The sequence below is a fragment of the Ranitomeya variabilis genome, chromosome 5 (assembly GCF_051348905.1).
Source record: "Ranitomeya variabilis isolate aRanVar5 chromosome 5, aRanVar5.hap1, whole genome shotgun sequence".
Classification (NCBI taxonomy): Eukaryota; Metazoa; Chordata; class Amphibia; order Anura; family Dendrobatidae; genus Ranitomeya; species Ranitomeya variabilis.
The window spans coordinates 336,395,840-336,416,882 of record NC_135236.1 but is presented as its reverse complement, the minus strand read 5'-3'; the positions used below and the strand labels follow the sequence as shown (position 1 = coordinate 336,416,882).

The 21,043-nt window shown below is 42.2% G+C and overlaps 2 protein-coding genes across 3 annotated transcripts in view; one reads left to right on the top strand and one right to left on the bottom strand.

Annotated features, from left to right (window-relative positions):
- The first annotated feature begins 314 nt into the window (after window positions 1-314).
- Window positions 315-8,166, top strand: EFCAB10 (EF-hand calcium binding domain 10). The gene is made up of 4 exons (XM_077264760.1): window positions 315-492; window positions 747-911; window positions 2,678-2,759; window positions 8,065-8,166. The coding sequence occupies exons 1-4, from the start codon at window positions 390-392 to the stop codon at window positions 8,105-8,107; spliced, it is 393 nt and encodes a 130-aa protein (XP_077120875.1). The 5' UTR covers window positions 315-389; the 3' UTR covers window positions 8,108-8,166.
- A 2,490-nt stretch (window positions 8,167-10,656) lies between these two features.
- The window catches only part of RINT1 (RAD50 interactor 1), a 30,380-nt gene continuing 19,993 nt past the window's right edge, over window positions 10,657-21,043 (bottom strand). The window contains exons 9-15 of one of the 2 annotated variants that reach the window (XR_013215741.1): window positions 17,924-18,061; window positions 15,257-15,456; window positions 13,033-13,247; window positions 12,757-12,937; window positions 12,553-12,671; window positions 11,991-12,364; window positions 10,875-11,103 (exon numbers count right to left, since the gene is read on the bottom strand). Coding sequence is in view for 1 of the 2 variants with exons in the window: in XM_077264759.1 (XP_077120874.1) it covers window positions 12,142-12,364; window positions 12,553-12,671; window positions 12,757-12,937; window positions 13,033-13,247; window positions 15,257-15,456; window positions 17,924-18,061 (1,076 nt within the window). In the remaining variant the exon portion in view is untranslated. Of the gene's footprint in view, window positions 12,365-12,552; window positions 12,672-12,756; window positions 12,938-13,032; window positions 13,248-15,256; window positions 15,457-17,923; window positions 18,062-21,043 lie in introns of both variants that reach the window. The other variant, XM_077264759.1, reaches the window with a different exon arrangement.

Here is a 21,043-nt window from a genome sequence, read left to right as displayed (position 1 = left end):
ATTGGTGAGTGAGGCCACAGTGGAAATGCACAACATATATTTATTTTACTCCTCTAACACCGTCAATTTCAGGCCCTGAGACCCCCGCCCTGAGGTCGCTCAGCTCCTGCACCTGGGTGGTCGGTGCTGAGAGCACGAGCAGGTCACCTCCAGGTGCTTTTCCCACTGACACACACAGAGCTGAGCAGAGCGCGGCCCTTGTGACACATGACTCTGACGCCACCTACTGGTCAATAGGGAGCTCTGCACACAGGCACGTACACTGCAAATACCGGAAGTCGTCACCACCAGCGCTCAGCGTACCGGAAACGGATAGACGTGAGCAGATATTCACTTCCGGAGTGGTGTTTGTTGATGTGTCAGTCTCTTAGCAACGGGGGACGCTGAGAATGGCCGCAGGTCGGGCGCTGGAAGCAGAAGATTATCTCAGGGAAAACAAGATCATGGAGTTAGTGAATAACCTAACTGGTCTGCTCCTCTACCACCGGCCGGGTAATGCTGCCCTCATCAGTGACACTGGCGTGCACGGTGCTAATCATAGATATGACATTTATGGAAGGGAAATACTGCACTAGGCCAGTAGGGGGCGCTCTGCAACATGATGTGAGATTACTCGGTCCGTGCTGTAAGGTGGATGATGTGTTACATGGCGCATGCATCCTATAGGACCCCTAACGCTCTGGGAATGGGGGGGAACATCCCCAATGTTTCATTGAACAACACTTTTTAATCATTTTATTTTGCAGAAAGACCTCGAGAATTTCTGATCACTCAGCTAGAGAGGCTGCAGCTCGCCAGGCTGGCCGACGTGGACTATCCGTGCCTGTTTGATGAGTCTAATATGGACGCCGTGTTTGGGATTCTGGACCCTTCTGGCCAAGGGTATATAAGTGGCACTCAGTACACTGAGGGTAAGAGCGGGGTAGCTGGTGCCCGGCGTTATGGCGCGTTAGGGATTACAGGTCCTTCTCAAAAAATTAGCATATAGTGTTAAATTTCATTATTTACCATAATGTAATGATTACAATTAAACTTTCATATACTATAGATTCATTATCCACCAACTGAAATTTGTCAGGTCTTTTATTGTTTTAATACTGATGATTTTGGCATACAACTCCTGATAACCCAAAAAACCTGTCTCAATAAATTAGCATATCAAGAAAAGGTTCTCTAAATGACCTATTACCCTAATCTTCTGAATCAACTAAATAACTCTAAACACATGCAAAAGATACCTGAGGCTTTTAAAAACTCCCTGCCTGGTTCATTACTCAAAACCCCCATCATGGGTAAGACTAGCGACCTGACAGATGTCAAGAAGGCCATCATTGACACCCTCAAGCAAGAGGGTAAGACCCAGAAAGAAATTTCTCAACAAATAGGCTGTTCCCAGAGTGCTGTATCAAGGCACCTCAATGGTAAGTCTGTTGGAAGGAAACAATGTGGCAGAAAACGCTGTACAACGAGAAGAGGTGACCGGAACCTGAGGAAGCAGTGGACTGAGTCTGGTGTGGAAACATCCAGAGCCACCGTGCACAGGCGTGTGCAGGAAATGGGCTACAGGTGCCGCATTCCCCAGGTAAAGCCACTTTTGAACCATAAACAGCGGCAGAAGCGCCTGACCTGGGCTACAGAGAAGCAGCACTGGACTGTTGCTAAGTGGTCCCAAGTACTTTTTTCTGATGAAAGCAAATTTTGCATGTCATTCGGAAATCAAGGTGCCAGAGTCTGGAGGAAGACTGGGGAGAAGGAAATGCCTGAAGTCCAGTGTCAAGTACCCACAGTCAGTGATGGTGTGGGGTGCCATGTCAGCTGCTGGTGTTGGTCCACTGTGTTTCATCAAGGGCAGGGTCAATGCAGCTAGCTATCAGGAGATTTTGGAGCACTTCATGCTTCCATCGGCTGAAATGCTTTATGGAGATGAAGATTTCATTTTTCAGCACGACCTGGCACCTGCTCACAGTGCCAAAACCACTGGTAAATGGTTTACTGACCATGGTATTACTGTGCTCAATTGGCCTGCCAACTCTCCTGACCTGAACCCCATAGAGAATCTGTGGGATATTGTGAAGAGAAAGTTGAGAGACGCAAGACCCAACACTCTGGATGAGCTTAAGGCCGCTATTGAAGCATCCTGGGCCTCTATAACATCTCAGCAGTGTCACAGGCTGATTGCCTCCATGCCACGCCGCATTGAAGCAGTCATTTCTGCCAAAGGATTCCCGACCAAGTATTGAGTGCATAACTGAACATTATTATTTGATGGTTTTTTTGTTTGGTATTAAAAAACACTTTTATTTGATTGGTCGGGTGAAATATGCTAATTTATTGAGACAGGTTTTTTGGGTTATCAGGAGTTGTATGCCAAAATCATCAGTATTAAAACAATAAAAGACCTGACAAATTTCAGTTGGTGGATAATGAATCTATAATATATGAAAGTTTAATTGTAATCATTACATTATGGTAAATAATGAAATTTTACACTATATGCTAATTTTTTGAGAAGGACCTGTACATACACTGGGGAGAAATGAGCATTATAGTGGGGAGCCGATCCGTAGTGTCAGGAGCAGGATTCAGGGAAGCGAATGGTTAACACGTGTTAGTGAGCTATCCTCAGTAATAGTCACCAGTGTGGGGTGAAATGTTCTTTATTTTTTTCCCCATGCAGCTTTAAAAACGCTTGGTGTAGAAGTGAGCAACTTACCTGCTCCTCCTGAGAAGATAACACAGGAAGTCTTCAAACATGATATGTAAGTATTCTGCATATGTTATTCTAAAAGTATATAGATCCCCACCCCAATTTTCATCAATACTGGATATTTTCTGTTGAGAGGGTGTGGAGGAGTCATTAAGAGAAGCACATCTCCTAATGACTAAAGAGCGCTTGACAAGTGCGCCTCACCACAAATCTTACTCCAGTCTATGACTGGAGTAAGAACCACCACAGCTCATCATGAATTAGAGGATCCGTGACCTCCCACCTCCTGTCCCGCTCTAGCTGCACCCCTTGTGGCAGTGCTGCAAGAAAAAATTGCTACTTTTCAAAGTAATTTACTCATTAATATTGAGCTACTTTCAAGAATGGAGTAGTGAAATCTGGGATAGTTGATTGGTAGGCAGCAATATCAGGTGTGTGTGTATGTATGTATATATAATATATTTATATTTTATCCTCATATTTGATTGACAGCTCTGGCTTCATACCAGATAAGAGCAGGGATAGACGGAAACGAAGCAGGTGGGGAAGTGCATTTAAAAGTTCGGCTACACCATGAAGCACTGGGGATCAGAATAGAACAGCAGTGATTAGATAGGTTATATAAAGATCTATCTAATCACTGCTGTTATATTGTTATCCCCAATCTTCATGGCGTAGCCAAACTTTTAAAGGGAACCTGTCACCTGAATTTGGCAGGACCAGTTTTGGGTCATATGGGCGGGGTTTTCGGGTGTTTGATTCACCCTTTCCTTACCCGCTGGCTGTATGCTGGCCGCAATATTGGATTGAAGTTCATTCTCTGTCCTTCGGAGTACACGCCTGCGCAATATTGACACCTGTTTGGTTTCCACTTGTCCCTGCCCTTCTCTGGTCTATGAAGCCACAGCTGTCAATCAAATAAAAGGGTAAGGTAGAGATGGAGGGAAAACAAGCAGGTAGAAGGGAGTATTTAAATGATTTGCCTCACAATGAAGCACTGAGCAGTGGGACTTAGTTTGAACACTCAGGCTATGTGCACACGTAGAATGGTCCTCTGTGGATAAATCCGCAGGGCAAAAACACCACGTTTTCCCTGCGGATTTATAGCCATTTTTGTGTGGATTCCACTGCGGTTTTCTATTATGGAGCAGGTGTAAAACCGCTGCGGATTCCGCACAATGAATTGACATGTTACGGAATGTAAACTGCTGCGTTTCCACGTGTTTTTTTCCGCACCATGGGCACAGCGTTTTCGGTTTCCCATAGGTTTACATTGTACTGTAAACTCATGGGAAACTGCTGCAGACCCGCAGCAAAATCCGCATCAAAATCCGCATCGTGTGCACAGAGCCTCTTTTTGTACTGGTAGGAACCCTTTAAGGCCACGTTCAGTATTTGGTCAGTGTTTTACCTCAGTATTTGTAAGACAAAACCAGGAGTGGAACAATCAGAGGAAAAGTATAATAGAAACATGTCACCACTTCTGTATTCTCCAACCACTCCCTATTTTGGGTTACAAATACTGATGGGAAATACTGACCAAATACTGAACATGTGAACGTGGCCTAAGACTGGAGTCACACTAGCATATGTAAAAAAAAAAATTGATCTGATATTGATCCAGGAAAGTAGGATGAGTGTTATGCCAGTACAATGCGATTTTCCTGGACTAGCATCCATGTGACATTTGTATGCAATCCGTGTTTAGCATCATGTTTTACATACTGTAATTCTCTAATGTAATACCTTCATGCTGCAGCCAATTCTTGTTTTTGCATTTCCATTTTTTCCTCCCCTTCTTCCCAGAGCCATAACTCTTATTTTTCTGTCCACACAGACATGAGGGCTTTTTTTTGTGGGACGAGTTGTACTTTTGAATGACATCATTCATTTTATCACATAGTATACTCGAAAACAGGAAAGAAATTCCAAGTGCAGTGAAATCGTGAAAAAAAAACCCCACACCCAATTCTGACATTGTTTTTTTGGGGGCATGGAAATTCAAAGTTGGAAAATTGCGAAATTTTCACCAAATTTCCATTTTTTTTTCCACAAATAAACACAAGTAAGGCTAAGTGCACACGTTGCAGAATTGCCGCAGAAATTTCCGCGGCAATTCTGCAGCTCCTGCCGCGGGTATATCGCATGCGGAATTGGCATGCATATTCCCGCTAAAAAATAGCGTTTTGCAAGCATAATTAGCTTGCAGAATGCTAGCGTTTTCCAAGCGATCTGTAGCATCGCTTGGAAAACTGATTGACAGGTTGGTCACACTTGTCAAACATAGTGCTTGACAATTGTGACCAACTTTTTACTATTGATGCAGCCTATGCAGCATCAATAGTAAAAGATAGAATGTTAAAAATAATAAAAAAATAAAAAAAATGGTTATACTCACCCTCTGCAGACAGCCGATCTCCTCAGCGGCTTCCGTTCCTATAGATGCTGTGTGTGGACCTTCGATTACGCCGCGGTCATGTGACCGCGACGTCATCGCAGGTCCTTCACACACACCATCTATAGGAACGGAAGCGGCCACGTGCACCGCTGAGAGGCGGGAAGACTCCGGGGGCCATCGAAGGTGAGTATATCACGATTTTTTATTTTAATTCTTTTTTTTTTTTTTTTTACCAATTACATGGTGCCCAGTCCATGGAGGAAAGTCTCCTCTCCTCCACCCTGGGTACCAACCGCACATGATCTGCTTACTTCCCGCATGGTGGCCATAGCCCCATGCGGGAAGTAAGCAGATCAATGCATTCCTAGGTGTGCGGAATCCCCGCGATTCCGCAAATTTAATGAACATGCTGCGTTTTTTTCTGGAATGCGATTCTGCTCAGGAAAACAACGCAGCATGTGCACAAAAAATGCGGATTGCATTCTATTAAATAGAATGCTTAATGTGAGCGTTTTTTTTCACGGTTTTGTAGCGAAAAACCGCGAAATATCTGCTACGTGTGCACACAGCCTAATACCGAAGAAATTTTACTACTGTCATGAAGTACAATATGTCCCTAAAAAAACTGTCTCAGAATCAGTTAAAGTGTTCCACAGTTATTACATCAAAGTGACAGTGGTCAGGATTGTAAAAATTGGCCTGGTCATTAATGTGCAAACCACCTTCGGGGGAAAAGGGGTTAAAATAAAATGTGTGGGTTTTTTTCCCCTCTTTTTAACTTAGTGGGTTAGTAATGGGGGTGTCTGATAGACGCCTCTATTACTAACCCCAGAAATTTCTGCCAGCGGACATTACACATGTAACATCAATCCCATAAGCTGTTACCCTGATTGCCACCACATCATGGCAAACGAGAAGAGCCGGCACCAGAATTGGTGCATCTAAGGCCTGTCCCACACGTCCAGATAATTCCGGTACCGGCGTTATCCGTGTCCGTGTGCTCATGTAGGCCATCCGTGTGGCACACGTGCGGCAGCCGTGTGCCGACTGGGTACCACACGGAGCGTGCAGGAGACAGCGCTAGAGATAAGCGCTGTCCCCTGCATCTGGTGCTGAAGCCACCATTCATATCTTCTCTCAAGCAGCGTTCGCAGGAGAGAAGATATGAAAAATCCTTTTTTTTTTCGTGTTTAAAATAAAGATCCCTGTGCACCCGCCCGCTGTTAATAAAATACTCACCCGGCTCCCTCGAAGCGTCCTCTCCGCGCCGCACCTTCTCCTATATGAGCGGTCACGGGGTGCCGCCCATTAGTCATGAATATGCAGCTCCACCCCTATGGGAGGTGGAGCCACATATTCATGACTGTAATGGGCGGCACCCCGTGACCGCTCATACAGGAGAAGCTGGCGCGGAGAGGAAGCAGCGAGGGAGCCGGGTATTTTATTAACAGCAGGCGGGACTTTAATGGGTCCGTGTAATCCGTGCGATCCCACGAACACTGACATGTCTCCACACGGTCCGCGAAAACACGCTGACATCTGCAGAGACACATTGATTTTAATGTGTCTACGTGAGTCAGTGTCTCCGGTACATGAGAAAACTGTCACCACACGTACCGGGATCACTGACGTGTGAAACCGGCCTCATGTGAAGTGCCAATTCTGGGGTGGCTGCAGGTTTGTATTTTTAGGCTGGGAAGGGGACAATAACCAGGGTTCTTCCCAGCCTGATAATCTGCTTTATCTTGACTGGTTAACAGAAATAAGGGGGACCCAACTTCATTTAAAAAAAAATGTATTTAATAAATTAAATAAGCATAAAAACACACCCTTTAGTGCCACATGAATGGCACTAAAGGTTTCTAGTTTATTATGTGTAGGGGGCTTGTGACATTAAATATCTACAGGACATCTATCCTACATATCTATTCTATATATCTATCTATTCTGACGGTTCGGGCTGTGAATTTACTGTAGTTGGTTGATGAAATATTGTGTTTCCTTTTGCGATTGGAGCATAAAAAAATGTGGCTGCATACGCATGGTCCATGTGCCGGCTGTTTTTTTTTTCCTCACATCCATTGACTTGCATTGGCGAGTGGAACCTGATTCTTGCATCCACTCACAGCATGCTGCAATGCTTTTTTCAGTCCGATTAGGCTACTTTCACACATCAGGTTTTTTGTTTCAGGCAGATCCCTTGCAAATAGTGAAAAAACTGATGCAACGGATCTGTTCTTCTGCCGGATACGGTTTTATATTTTTAACACGGATTTACAATGACTTCCTGGAAGAGAGAGAAAAAGAGAGAGGGAGAGAATGACTTCATTTGAAAATGCTTGGAAACTGGATCCGGAGGCGGGATTCATCGTTTCAAATATCAGTTTCACACGTTTTTGGCCGGCTCCGTCACTGCGCATTTTTTGCCGGACAAAAAAAACCCTTCCTCTGGGCGTTTTCTCAGTTTGCCGGAAACGACTATTACGATGGATCTGGAAAAAAAATGGATGAAATGTGTGGCCATCATGCGCAATCCGGCGCTAATACAACGCTATGAGAAAAAAAACGGATCCGTTTTTTTTCAAAACTTGCCGGATTGTGCCTGAAACAAAAACCTGGTGTCTGAAAGTAGCCTTAAAGCTGAGAAAACACTCGCAGATGAGCATTGACTCATTTATTAACGTCAATCTATTAGGCCAGATTTATGTACAGCTGAAAATAATTGGTCTTTTAAATGGAACGTGTCCGTTTCATACAACCTGCGTTCATTATTAAGTAGATTTTAGACCTAATGAGGCTGGTATGCTTGCTTTGAAAACCTATGTGAGAATGTCTGTATAATACTTGTGAAATATTGCTTACCTATTATTAAATGTAAGAATTTTATAGCTACTTAGGTCTACATTCATTTTAAACGGCACCTGTGCTCAGAGTATTAATGGTCTTCTTTTGCCCACAGGAGGATTCATCTGAAAAAGTCTTCTGCAACATTTAAGACGTAGCTCCGCTGTTGTTGATTATTGCTGTAGTTTCATATTTTATTAAACAACTCTTATCCTAATTGCTCCACGCCTTGTAAAAGAAATGTAATTCACAATTAAATATAAACACAATGAGAAGTTATATTTTGCAGATAACTATCTCTTGGTTCTCTCAAGGACTGTTTACAGACCATTTTACAATATTGTACAGGCTATAAGACACAAATATAACCCAGTCATACAACGTACATTAAATTGTAATACATTGGGTGTGCCCTTCTCCCATAGGGCTCAAAGCTGTCATTGGGATTCTGAAATGGGGTTATTGGCACTCAATGTGTCGCAGCACATGCATGGAGAGCCCAACACACAGGCTCACCATATATACACGTGGTGTTGTGACACAGCCACTACACATGCAGCTGCAGTGCCGATCAGCTAATTATCTGGAGCGCTCCATCAGTAGGAAAAAGATATGTTAAAAATAATTAGAAAAAAAAATTGTGCTATTCTCACCTTCCGCCGTCCACCGATGCACGCGATGCTGCCGCCAGCTTCCGTTCCCAGTGATGTATTGTGAAATTACCCACGGAGACCGCTAAGTCATCTGGGTAATTTCACAATGCATCACTGGGAACTGCGAGACGCTAAGTCATGTGGGTAATTTCGCAATGCATCACTGGGAACGGAAGCTGGCGGCAGCATCGCGCGCAGCGGAACAGCTTCGGTGGACCTCGGAGGGTGAGTATATAACTATTTGTTATTTTAATTTTTATTTTTTTTTAACAGGGATTTGGTGCCCACACTGCTATATACTATGTGGGCTGTCTTATATACTGCGTGGCCTGTCTTATATACTACGTGGGCTGTGTTATATACTGCCTGGCTGCTATATACTACGTGGGCAGTATTATATACTGTGTGGCCTGGGTTATATACCTGTGCTATATACTACGTGGGCAGTGCTATATACTGCGTGGCCTGTGCTATATACTGCGTGGCCTGTGCTATACACTACGTGGCTGCTATACACTACGTGGCTGCTATACACTACGTGGCTGCTATACACTACGTGGCTGCTATACACTACGTGGCTGCTATACACTACGTGGCTGCTATACACTACGTGGCTGCTATACACTACGTGGCTGCTATACACTACGTGGCTGCTATACACTACGTGGCTGCTATACACTACGTGGCTGCTATACACTACGTGGCTGCTATACACTACGTGGCTGCTATACACTACGTGGCTGCTATACACTACGTGGCTGCTATACACTACGTGGCTGCTATACACTACGTGGCTGCTATACACTACGTGGCTGCTATACACTACGTGGCTGCTATACACTACGTGGCTGCTATACACTACGTGGCTGTGCTAAGCGGGACGTACATACATGCATACATATTCTAGAATACCCGATGCGTTAGAATCGGGCCACCATCTAGTATAGTACATAATTGGCTATATAACAAGCTGTATGTAGGTCAAACAAAAATTCTTAAAGGCTATGGGACAATGTTTCTCATTGTGGAGCACACCAAGTCCGGCATAAGGAGGCTTACAAAACATACATTGCTCATCCGGGAATTTAAGTACGGTATATAAATATCCTCTTGAGAGCGAAAGAGGGGAAAGGACTTGAATTTTAGAGACACCTACTGGATGCAGCAATCCTAAAAGTCAATATATACCCTTTTACGAGCCTTGTAAGGCCACATGCACACGCAGATTACTCTGTGGATTTTTCCAGGCTGATTTTGGTAAATCCGCAGGTAAACAGCACTGCGGAATTACCTCGGTTTTTTTTGCGGATTTTGTTCGGATTCCACCTGTGGTTTTACACCTGCGGATTCCCATTATGGAGCAGGTGTAAACCGCTGCAGAATCCGCACAAAGAATTGACATGCTGCGGAATAAACAACTCTACGTTTACGCGCGTTTTTTTCCGCAGCATGTGCACTGGTTTCCATGGTAAACGCATTGAAAACTGCTGCGAATCCGCAGCAAAATTTACAACGTGCACATACCCTAATAATAAGAGTAATAATTAGATACATATTGTTATACTATTATCACGGTGTCAGAGAGCAAAATAACAACTTGCTGCACTGATTTATTTGCCGCCCCCTTGAAATAGAGTGCATTGAGAAACCCAGCTGGTTTGGGAAAACTAGCCAAAGGCAGTCCCCTATATGACTATGTTGTGCAGAGTATTGTAGAGAGAATGGTTTAGAACAATGAATGTCTTGTTAAATAAAGGACACGAAGACAGCTGCAACCGAGGAGTTAAAGGGAACCTGTCACATTAAAAACGCAGTCCATTCTGGAGGCCCCATGGTGTAGAGCAGGAGGAGTGGAGCAGACTGATATAGAGTTGTGAGAAAGATTATAGGTTCGGTATAATCTGTGTTTTACTCATTAAATTTCTGCTTAGTCTTGGCCTTTCAGTCCTGTGGTAGTGGGTGGTGGTATTCAGTGACTGAAAACCTTCCCTGTATAACTGTGCGCAGAGCTATGGGACTGCTGGTAGGTCACTATACCTCTCATTTTTTAAAAAAATTTTTTTTACAAGCATGCTGACCTTAAAAAAAATAATAAATTCTATGCCGGACAACTCTACATGAGTAAAAGGAAACATTACACTAAATCTTTTTTTCTATATTTTTGAGGCTTGAATGAAATTGTAATAGATGTTGGCTGGTCAATGTGTTAACCAGCAATTCATTTATAATGTCACTCTTTGCAAACGTAAGAACAACACTAAATCGATAGTTTGCTGTTATTGCTGCCATTATTTCATAGTTTGCGGCCAGCTTCATAGATGTTTAATGGTAACGTTGCAAATATGGGAGTACAAAGAAACATCAATACTTAGACATTATGGCTGCTTCTTGCTAAGAACTGAAATGATCGAATCAGAGTAGATTAACAGAATTTGGCGGGCTTTTGGTGGTCTGCGAGTTGATGTAGAGTAGTATCATGACCACAAGATTCCAGTGGTTTCCTATTTAACAAAAAAGAAAGTTCAGAGACTTGAATATTGAGTTGATCTTACTACAAGTGGACAAAAAGTTACTCTTGCCATACAACGGTACCAAACCCACCACCCACCCCCTTTATTTATTAAAGCTGAGAAGCATACTTATCTCCTAGATGGGCGCTGTGTCCCCCCCATCAATCTCTTGACATTGTTTGTCACTAGAGCCCAATTAGTGGCCATTGATGGGCTGCAGCGCTCACGAGACATAAACAATGTCGTGAGATCTAACGCTCAGAGCGGCGCCAGTCCTGGAGGCAAGGATGAGTTTTTCCTTATTTTACAGGCACATTTTAGAGATATTCTATTTTCAATGTCTAGTAGTGGACAACCCTCTAACATACTCTACAATTTTACAAAATTGCAAAATCAACCAGTTCCTCAAATAAGAAAAGCTTGAGATTAATCCATCATCTCTGCATCTTTAGTTACATGTTGCAAAGTTGTATGCATATACTAATATTAAAGAGGTTGTATGGTGGAAACAAGCCGTCATCTACCAATGGGAGAATGGCGTACTTTAATCCCTGTTATAATGAAGGGTCAGTGCGCATGATGGACCGTTGCTCCACTCATTCCCTGTGGGGCAGCCGAGCGTTGCACTAGCCTTACTCCAGCAGCCCTATAATGAATGGAGCTGTAGACCATAAAAATTCCCATTCTGGGTACAGCGGTCAGACACTCACTGATCAGCAAGTTACCACCTATCCACAGAAACTTATTTTCACTAGATAACCCATTTAAGGTTTTACCATCGGAGCCTGTTAATTACATTTGTACAATAATTGAAGACTGTGACATAACTGTACTGTTTTGCAGAAAAAAAAAAAAAACACTTATGTATCTGAGCTTACCTGTGATCTTTGTTATAAAAAACTGAAGTCACATTTGGTAGAAAATGTAAAACTTGCCTTATTTAAATGCCACTGTTAGGGCACTCATTCATTCATTTATAATACATATATACAAAAAACTCGACTATGGAAAAGACACAGATATAAATAATTATTTTCCGGTATTTGGCCAGTTTGTCCGTAAATTGAAAAGAATTTCCACATCCTGAGGTGCCAGCTTATAGACTCCGAGTTCGTTAAGTGCTGCTGTAGACGAAGGCACTTGGTCACTGGGAGCGGTTTTATCCATGCCCTGTGCTGCAGACTGTAACACATCCTTCAAGAGCAGCGCAGACCCCACGCTAAGATTGAGAATAATGCAGGCTTCTTTCACACTGTAATGATTAGAGACAGTGATAATAATATAATATCTGTCCAAGAGCGAATTATCAAAACTGTCATATACCACTGTATTGTAGTGTGCAAGTGAAGTATTCGCCAAATATTAGAGAACGTGTATTATGCTATCGTTTCTCTTGGTACACAGTTTTACACATTCTGGTTTCCCTACATTAATACTCACTGCTTAAAATAATTCTCTGGCCTTTTGCAGTAATGGGAAAATAAAGGAAAGAGATTCCGGGACATATCGAACTGCAGTTGTGCTGCTCCCCCTTCATTGAAATGATTGGCCAAGATGACCTGTAGATATACATAAAAAAAATATATATGATATCATATTAACTATCTGAAAACCCTGTTATCTGTAATGATCCTTGCTTATTACGTCTTGATAAATGAACAGATCCAGCTTTTCGGCAAGCATTTGCCAAACACTTTTGAATAACGTGTGACACAGCTGTTGTTCCAGTTGTAGAAGACGGTCCCTGAGCGTCAGTAGCATCGGGCATGCGGAGCTGGATAATGACATCACAGCTTGTTCTGACTGTGCAGCCAACGAAAGCCATCTGGAATAAGCACATAAGACGACCAGTTAGTGAGATACCTATTTTTCTAAGTGGAAAGTCCTAAGACAAAGAAGATGGATGATAGACAGACGAACCTTTCCTTCTTGTACATCTTTGCTCCTTCTTTGACTTCTCGGAAAACATGCTCTACTTGACGTGATAACATATCGTTTTTGAGTCGCTCCAGAAGATTAATCATATCATCAAAGACGGAGATTTCCATAGAAGCCAGCTGTCCGAGTTGTAGCTTACTGCTAGAATTTCCATCAGTGCAGACCTCCAGTGCCGCCTGCTGCAGCTGTAAGAAGAACTGCAAGCACAGACTTTACATTACAAATTGTCAGATCCCACAGAAATATAGGATTGGTAAAAAGCTGATAGATCAATGTGTTCCGTACCTCTTCTAATATCACCCAGAACAAATGACTCACAGGCACATAAGCAAACACTAGAATTACCGTGCCCGCAACTGAAGATAGGAAACTTTATAACATGTCTTATTACAGTAAAGTGCCTCTTATCCAACTTAGTTATTTTTTGTCTCCTGCACTGATTACACTGGTCAACAGCATTTTTGGTGCCAAAGATATTTCATCGAATTTAGGGTATTTTTGGGGTGCTGATTCTGAATATGCTATCAGTTTTGCCAGATTGGCTCAAGTTTTTGAGATTTTTGGTATCTTATTTATAGCACTTGCTGGTAAATGCGACGCATCATCTCATTAAGTTCTTTGGATTAGTACTTGAACTGAGCAGTTCTCAATATAGTTTTGTGTTAATTAGTGTTCTAAAAGTTTGTTCATAGCTTGATTTTTGCACTAACTTTATGTTGTTGTCTGTTTTCCAGTGAAAAGCATGAACTCATCAAGAAGAAGTTGTCTTTAACGATCCAGACTCATTCTGTTACATTTGTGGTGAATACACACTGCCAAAACATAGAAGAAACATAACAGACTTCTTAAAAAAAGTGTATTTTGCCTATTTTGGGGTTATGCTTGGGGACCAAGACAAGTTTTGGGCACCACACATAGTGTGCAAAGCATGTATCGAATTATTACGAAAATGGAGCAAAGGACAAAGAAAAAGCTTCAAATTTGGTGTTCCAATGGTGTGGAGAGAGCCAAAAAATCATCATGATGACTGTTATTTATGGTAAACACAGGTACAGGCACATCTTCACAATGAGGGACAGGCCTTCTTGCAGATTCCATGTTACTCCCATTTTCGTTTCTTATGCATATTGAATCCTTGCACTTGCACTGCACAGAAATAACAGTCATCATGATGATTTTTGGCTCTCTCCACACCATTGGAACACCAAATTTGAAGCTTTTTCTTTGTCCTTTGCTCCATTTTCGTAATAATTCGATACATGCTTTGCACACTATGTGTGGTGCCCAAAACTTGTCTTGGTCCCCAAGCATAACCCCAAAATAGGCAAAATACACTTTTTTTACGAAGTCTGTTATGTTTCTTCTATGTTTTGGCAGTGTGTATTCACCACAAATGTAACAGAATGAGTCTGGATCGTTAAGACAACTTCTTCTTGATGAGTTCATGCTTTTCACTGGAAAACAGACAACAACATAAAGTTAGTGCAAAAATCAAGCTATGAACAAACTTTTAGAACACTAATTAACACAAAACTATATTGAGAACTGCTCAGTTCAAGTACTAATCCAAAGAAATTAATGAGATGATGCGTCGCATTTACCAACAAGTGCTATAAATAAGATACCAAAAGTCTCAAAAACTTGAGCCAATCTGGCAAAACTGATGACATATTCAGAATCAGCACCCCAAAAATACCCCAAATTCATTAAAATATTTTGGACACCAGAAAAAAATTTTTTTTTTGTTGACCTGTGAATTCAGTCTCAAAAATTGGTCAAATCACTGTACAAATTATCTGCAGCGAGCGATCAAATTACTCTCCTCTCCATAGGCAGAATGTGTATCTGCAAGGAAATACAAGTAGAAATGCATAAGGAGGAAGTGCTGTGTCTTCTACTGCAAAGGAAAATCTGCTAATCATGCAGGATATACGGTAAGTCATAATGGCCAGAAAGTGTTATTCCTCACATACACTGATTATATATAAGGAATAATATTCCCAACTTGTATCCGGCATGTTTAGCAGATCTGACATAACAGGTGCTGATTCTGAAGTGCAGTGACAATTTAATATATTAATTTGTTTAGGGTTTGACCTTTTGAAGCCCCTATAGGTACAATTGGTATGCAAAATACAGTAGAGATAGTCCAGCAAATCCTAAAACTGTAAACATGCAGCGATAATGATACAATTCCATCACTCACAATGTTGTCAGCCCAGTCTCCAAGCACAGTTGCAATATAATTGACAGCATTCAGGATTGCACAGTACTTAAAGCTGAGAAGAGTTCTGTTCTCTTCCTTCATCACTTGTGTTAAACGGATCCTAAAGTCATCAACTAAATCCTTCTGCAGCTCCAAAAACTTCAGTTTCTTTTCCGCAGTGGGGAGGTTCTTATATCTGTCTGTTAGCCACAAGAGAAGAAAACCTGTTTCAGTGACAGTCAGCTCAGACATGACTTGGGGACACCAAGAATGTGTATCTATCTTCGATCAATCAATGGCCATCAGGTAAAGAATGTAGATCATTTACAAAAAAAAAAGTATATGATATCTGGCAAACCAGTGTACTTACAGCATCCACTAGACCTATAGATACATATCACATACTAAAACCAATGCATCTTTAAAGCTAGGTTCACATTGGGTTAACAGCAGCCCATTCAACACATGCATTAACAGGCTGCTGTTAACGCAAGTACCGACATGACATCGCGCTAGCGCAGATAGAGCTAGCAGATGCTCTATCTGCGCTAGCGGTGACGGACCCGGAAACGCTGCAGCCCGCGTCCCAGGGTCCGTCACTCAATGACGGCACATCGCTAGCGCACGCCCATTGCGGGCGTGCGCTAGCGATGCATCTCACATAGGACTTAATGGCGGCGTTAACGGACTACTTCACACCGCGGTGTAACGTAGTCAGTCTAACGGACGCCTATAGCGCAATGTGAACCCAGCCTAAGATACGATACTTTAACAAACTTGTTAGGATAACTGGAGAAAGCTTCATTTGTTTCTAAGGGATTTTACTCCCAAAATGTGGTTATTGCACTGACTAACATTTCAGAATCTCTGCGCTCACTGAAAATCTGTGACCGCTATGGAACCTTTTGGACGTATCATATACATAGCAACTGTATGAGGGTTAGGGGGCGATGAAATTTTGCCTACCAAAGACATCATGAAACACGTGACTGCTATGTTTCTTTAGTTAAAATATCCTAAACCCTCCACTGTTGCTTTTACTGTTGAGATGCTGTCAGTGCTCATTGATCGAGTAGATGATGGTTTACAACTTAAGGCTATGTGCACACGTTGCAGATTTCCTGCAGATCTGCAGCTTTTTTTTCCACACAGAAGACGCAGCAGATTCAGAAAAGGACCATGTCAATTCTTTGTGCAGATCTGCTGCGTTTTTGCACCCATTCCATAATAGAAATCTGCAGGGTTAAAAAAAAGGAAGAAATACGCACAAAAATCTGCAACGTGCACATACCAAAAAAAGGCACAGATTCTGACCTGCGTTTTCTGCCAAGAAATTCAGAATCTGCACAGAAAATTCCACAGTCAAATCTGCAACGTGTGCACATAGCCTAAAGCTGAAAAACATGGGAAGCCCACCCAGGAGCTAGTTCATTAGACAATGTACTATTAAGGGCAGATTAAACACATCCATGTTTGCAGTCTGATGCATGGACCAGCCATGAGACTCCTGACCCAAAACTTGACAGCTTCATATATGCCTATAAGCTGTAAAAATTCAGGATAGGAAGCTGTTCCATGCATCACTGAACACAAAACACATTTGTGAATCCATCCCGAGGGTGAAGTCAGATGGCCGTATACCAATGATCACGTCGCAATACTTGGACTGGCCTGCCGCTCTCCTGACCCGAGAGTGACTGCATGTATTTCTATGCAGCTGTCACACTCAAGGCAGGAGAGCCGCTGGCCAGTCCAAGCATTGCAATACGATCAACGTCCGTGTTATAGGGCCCTCTGACTGCACCCGTAATATGTGAGAACATTAGCAGCTGCTGTTCACCCCTTCTACGGCCAAGATAATAAAAACTGATAATTAAACATGTATTCTGTATAAAGAACATTGATGCACACATGGCAGCTTATTTAAGCACAGACCTGCAGCTCTGGGCCTGATAAATTTACACTGCAAAACTAGCACATATGACATGCTGGTTCCATTCAGTAAGGATGTGATTCTCCTAAGTCGGTCTACTTTAAATATATAGCAAGATGTTCATTGCTTACTATACCTAGTTTTAAGTGGTTTTGCAATAGGAAAATTGCTAAGTCATAATGCGACAAATGGCAGTCCAAATCGAAGGTTGTATATAGCAGATAACTACTAATTATATTAGCAAACTAATAATTTGATCTCAAAATCCCTTACTTATAGGTCTCCCTTGTGCGCCATATCCCTGACATCTTATAAACACATTGAAAAGAAAAGCAGGCAGATGAATGATCCCTTCATTCTGCGTCAAGCAGGACACATGCTTCCAAATTCCAACAATATACTAATAAATGATTCCCCGGGAATCTATTTGGAGAATGAGCTAGCAGTGAAGTTGTCGGGAATAATCACGTAGCCCTGCAGGTTAGGACTGGATTACTGTAGGTAACAAAAAAAAATAAAAAAAAAATGCATTGCTAACGGAATTCTCTAACGTATCACAAAAATTCAATTGTCTTTAAAATGGTGAAAAATTATTTTCATAAAAAAGAAAAAAAATATTGAATTAAAATTATTGTATTTTAAAGAGCTATTGTGAAACTTTTTTTTTTTTTTTTGAGTTTGCAAATGGCATTGGAAAACTATCCTGAATTACAAATGTCACCGTAAAATATTACCTGTTATAACAAGCAGAAGCGTCATAAAAGTCTCCGCACAGTCTGGAAACTTCATCTCATCAACATCAGAGATGTCTTTGTACTGTGATGACCACGCAGCCTCCGATGACAGCATAGAATCCATCTTTTCTAGAGCCACTAACGAAAGAAAATAATGATATTTGCTGTACATGACAAGTCACGTGGAAATGTTAGACATTTTAGTGACAGCACATCCAGACATCTCGGGGTTCCTGCAACAACAGAACTGCTCAAAATGCTGCAGGTATGAATGACACTCAGTAACCACAGAGAAGAGCATCATGGGCCTGGAGCAAATCTGGTGGTCTGTTCAAGGGGTTTTCTCAAATTGCTTCTTCAGAATGTACCAGTCCCAGCCCCCTGCTTTGCTGGGGGCAGTGTGCTACTGAAGACTGACAGTTTGGACCGCCGGAATGGTCTTGTCACTGGTCCGAACTGTGGGCTCTCTCAGGCTTCAAGCACTGGTCACTGGCCGGAATGGTCTTGTCACTGGTCCGAACTGTGGGCTCTCTCAGGCTTCAAGCAGAGACAGTTTTGCCTCAGCAGCAAGGTAGAAGTGTTCAGGGACTGGATCATGCTTTATGCCTAGGGAACTGACCAGGCTGGGACTGCAGCGATGGTCTGTAACCTAGGCAACGATCTGTACACTACAAAATTAAAAAGCTTCCATTCATGAGAACCAAGAGGATTTTTAATACGAGATAAATTACAAAGTTGCTCGTTTTTAAAAGCACCTTGCAATTTTACAGATGTATAGCCTTCGAGACAACCCATTTTAAATGACAATAGTGAAATTAATGTTCTGTGAAAATACATCCCCTTTCAGCTATTACTATTATTGGATTTTTTTTTATAACTTGATCCTGGATTATTTACAAAAGAAAAATGAAGAACTCACTGGGCAGCATGGTGGCTCAGTGGTTAGCATTGTTACTTTGCAGCGCTGGAGTCCTGGGTTCAAATCCCATCAAGGACATCATCTGCAAGAGTTTGTATGTTCTCCCCGTGTTTGTGTGGGTTTCCTCCAGTATTCTGGTTTCCTCCCACATTCCAAAGACATACTGATAGGGAATGAAGATTGTGAGCCCCAATGGGGACAGTGATGATAATGTGTGCAATGTGCTGTGGAATTAATGGCGCTATATAAGTGAGTAAAATAAATACTGCAAGGATGCATAGTGAGGTTTATTCACTAACGTTAAGCAACATGTAAATGTATCATTTTCACAAGTGTTTTACATACCCTATAAAAGAGTTTTCCATGAAAAACTCAGCATGTAGTAAATAAAAATAATAAAATCAGAATTAATTCCACTGCTCCTGGTCTTGCTTACAGGCTACAGCAGTGACTTCACAGTTAAAGCACATATATATATATGTATGCACGATGTATTAGGCAGAAATCCAACGAACACAGTAATTGACACTGTAGATCACGTCCGCTGTAGATGTCACTGCTGCAGACTGTCAAAGACTGGGGGCAGGGGTGAAGAAGTATCACTGGGGGGGGGGGGGGGGGGGAGTACAGAATGTTATTGTTATCAACTAGCACAGACTGATGGGAAAAATAATGATGAACACCCCTTAAGTATCTAAGCAGTTTTCTCATAATCCAACAATTGCTAACCATTCACCCAACCCTTTTAACACTGGCTTTGCAACTAGAAAAGCTGCACAATGATCAAAAGTGCAATGCCCAGCTCAGGAAGGTAACTGTCGGAACTGTACGTTTTTATATCAGTATTGTCGCCAACTACAGTACTGTACAATCATTTTAAGAAGGTGTGGAAAATGCTGCCAATGCTTTCAAAACTGGAAGTGTTAGTTTATTTATATCAATGAATGACATGTAAAAATGAACGAACAAGAGAAATCTAAATCAAATCAATATTTCCTGTGATCATCCCCATTGCTTTCAAAAGAACATCAATTCTTGTGGGTACACATGCACAAAATTAGGGACTTTGCAATTGTAATCACGTTCATGAGTAACCAATTATACCAAAAAGGTGATAATGATCATCATTTTCATCTGAAGAGTAAAACACAGTCATTAACTGAAAAAGAAACAGCTGTATAGAAGGCTTAAACTGGGTGAGGAACAGCCAAACTCTGCTACAAAAGGTGAGGTCGCGGAAGACAGTTCCATGTCACAAGTCATACACCACAGCAAGACTGACCACAGTATCAAGACACAAGGTAGTCATACTGCATCAGCACGGACTATTCCAGATTCTTCCGGGCAAAGATTTCAAAGCAGAATGAGGTTTCAGGCTATACGGTTCAAGCAGTTTTGAAAAAGCTCCAAGAAATGGCCAACGTTGAGAATCGCAGATTCAATGGTCAGCCAAGGAAACTTAGTACATCAGATAAAAGACACATTATGCTTACTTTCATTTGAAAACAAAAAATGTCCAGCAGTGCCATCAGCTCAGAACTTGTAATATAGCTAAAAAGTGTCAAAGAGCACAAAAGGGCATGACCTGGGCAATAGGGTTGAGCGACTTTCATTTTTTTAAGATCGAGTAGGGTTTTGGGAAACCCGATTTTGTCCAGAGTCGAGTCGAGTGCAGTCGGCCGATTATCGCTAAAAGTCGGGGATCGACCGAAACACGAAACCCAATGCAAGTCAATGGGGAAGCATAGTCGGCAGTGAGTGGAGGCCAGGAAAACACCTACAGTGCCCATTTTAATGCCAAAAACATCCATTCTTGTTTCTGAAGCTTGCCAATCTTAATTAACTGTATAATAATAGTTGGGCATAGGGAATTGGGGGAAAGTTGTGGGGGGAGTAGGGCTGGCTCAAGTTTTTCGTGGGCCCAGGAAATGCGGACTACGTCACGGCGGTGTTGCAGGGAAAGGTAAGTATTTAAAAGTTGCAAGTGCTGTGATCCTGAGCAAGCAGGGGGGGCCCACTCGTTCGCATTGCCACTGGCACAGGGCCCCTCAAAGTACGGCGGTGTGTTTGCATGGCGGGGGCGCCTCCCACCAGCAGCGACACTTTTGCGTACTCTGAGGGGCCCTGTGCCAGTGACGTCGCCAACGAGTATGCCCCCCCACCTGATGAAGGAACCTGCACTTTCATCTGCACCTTCCTCT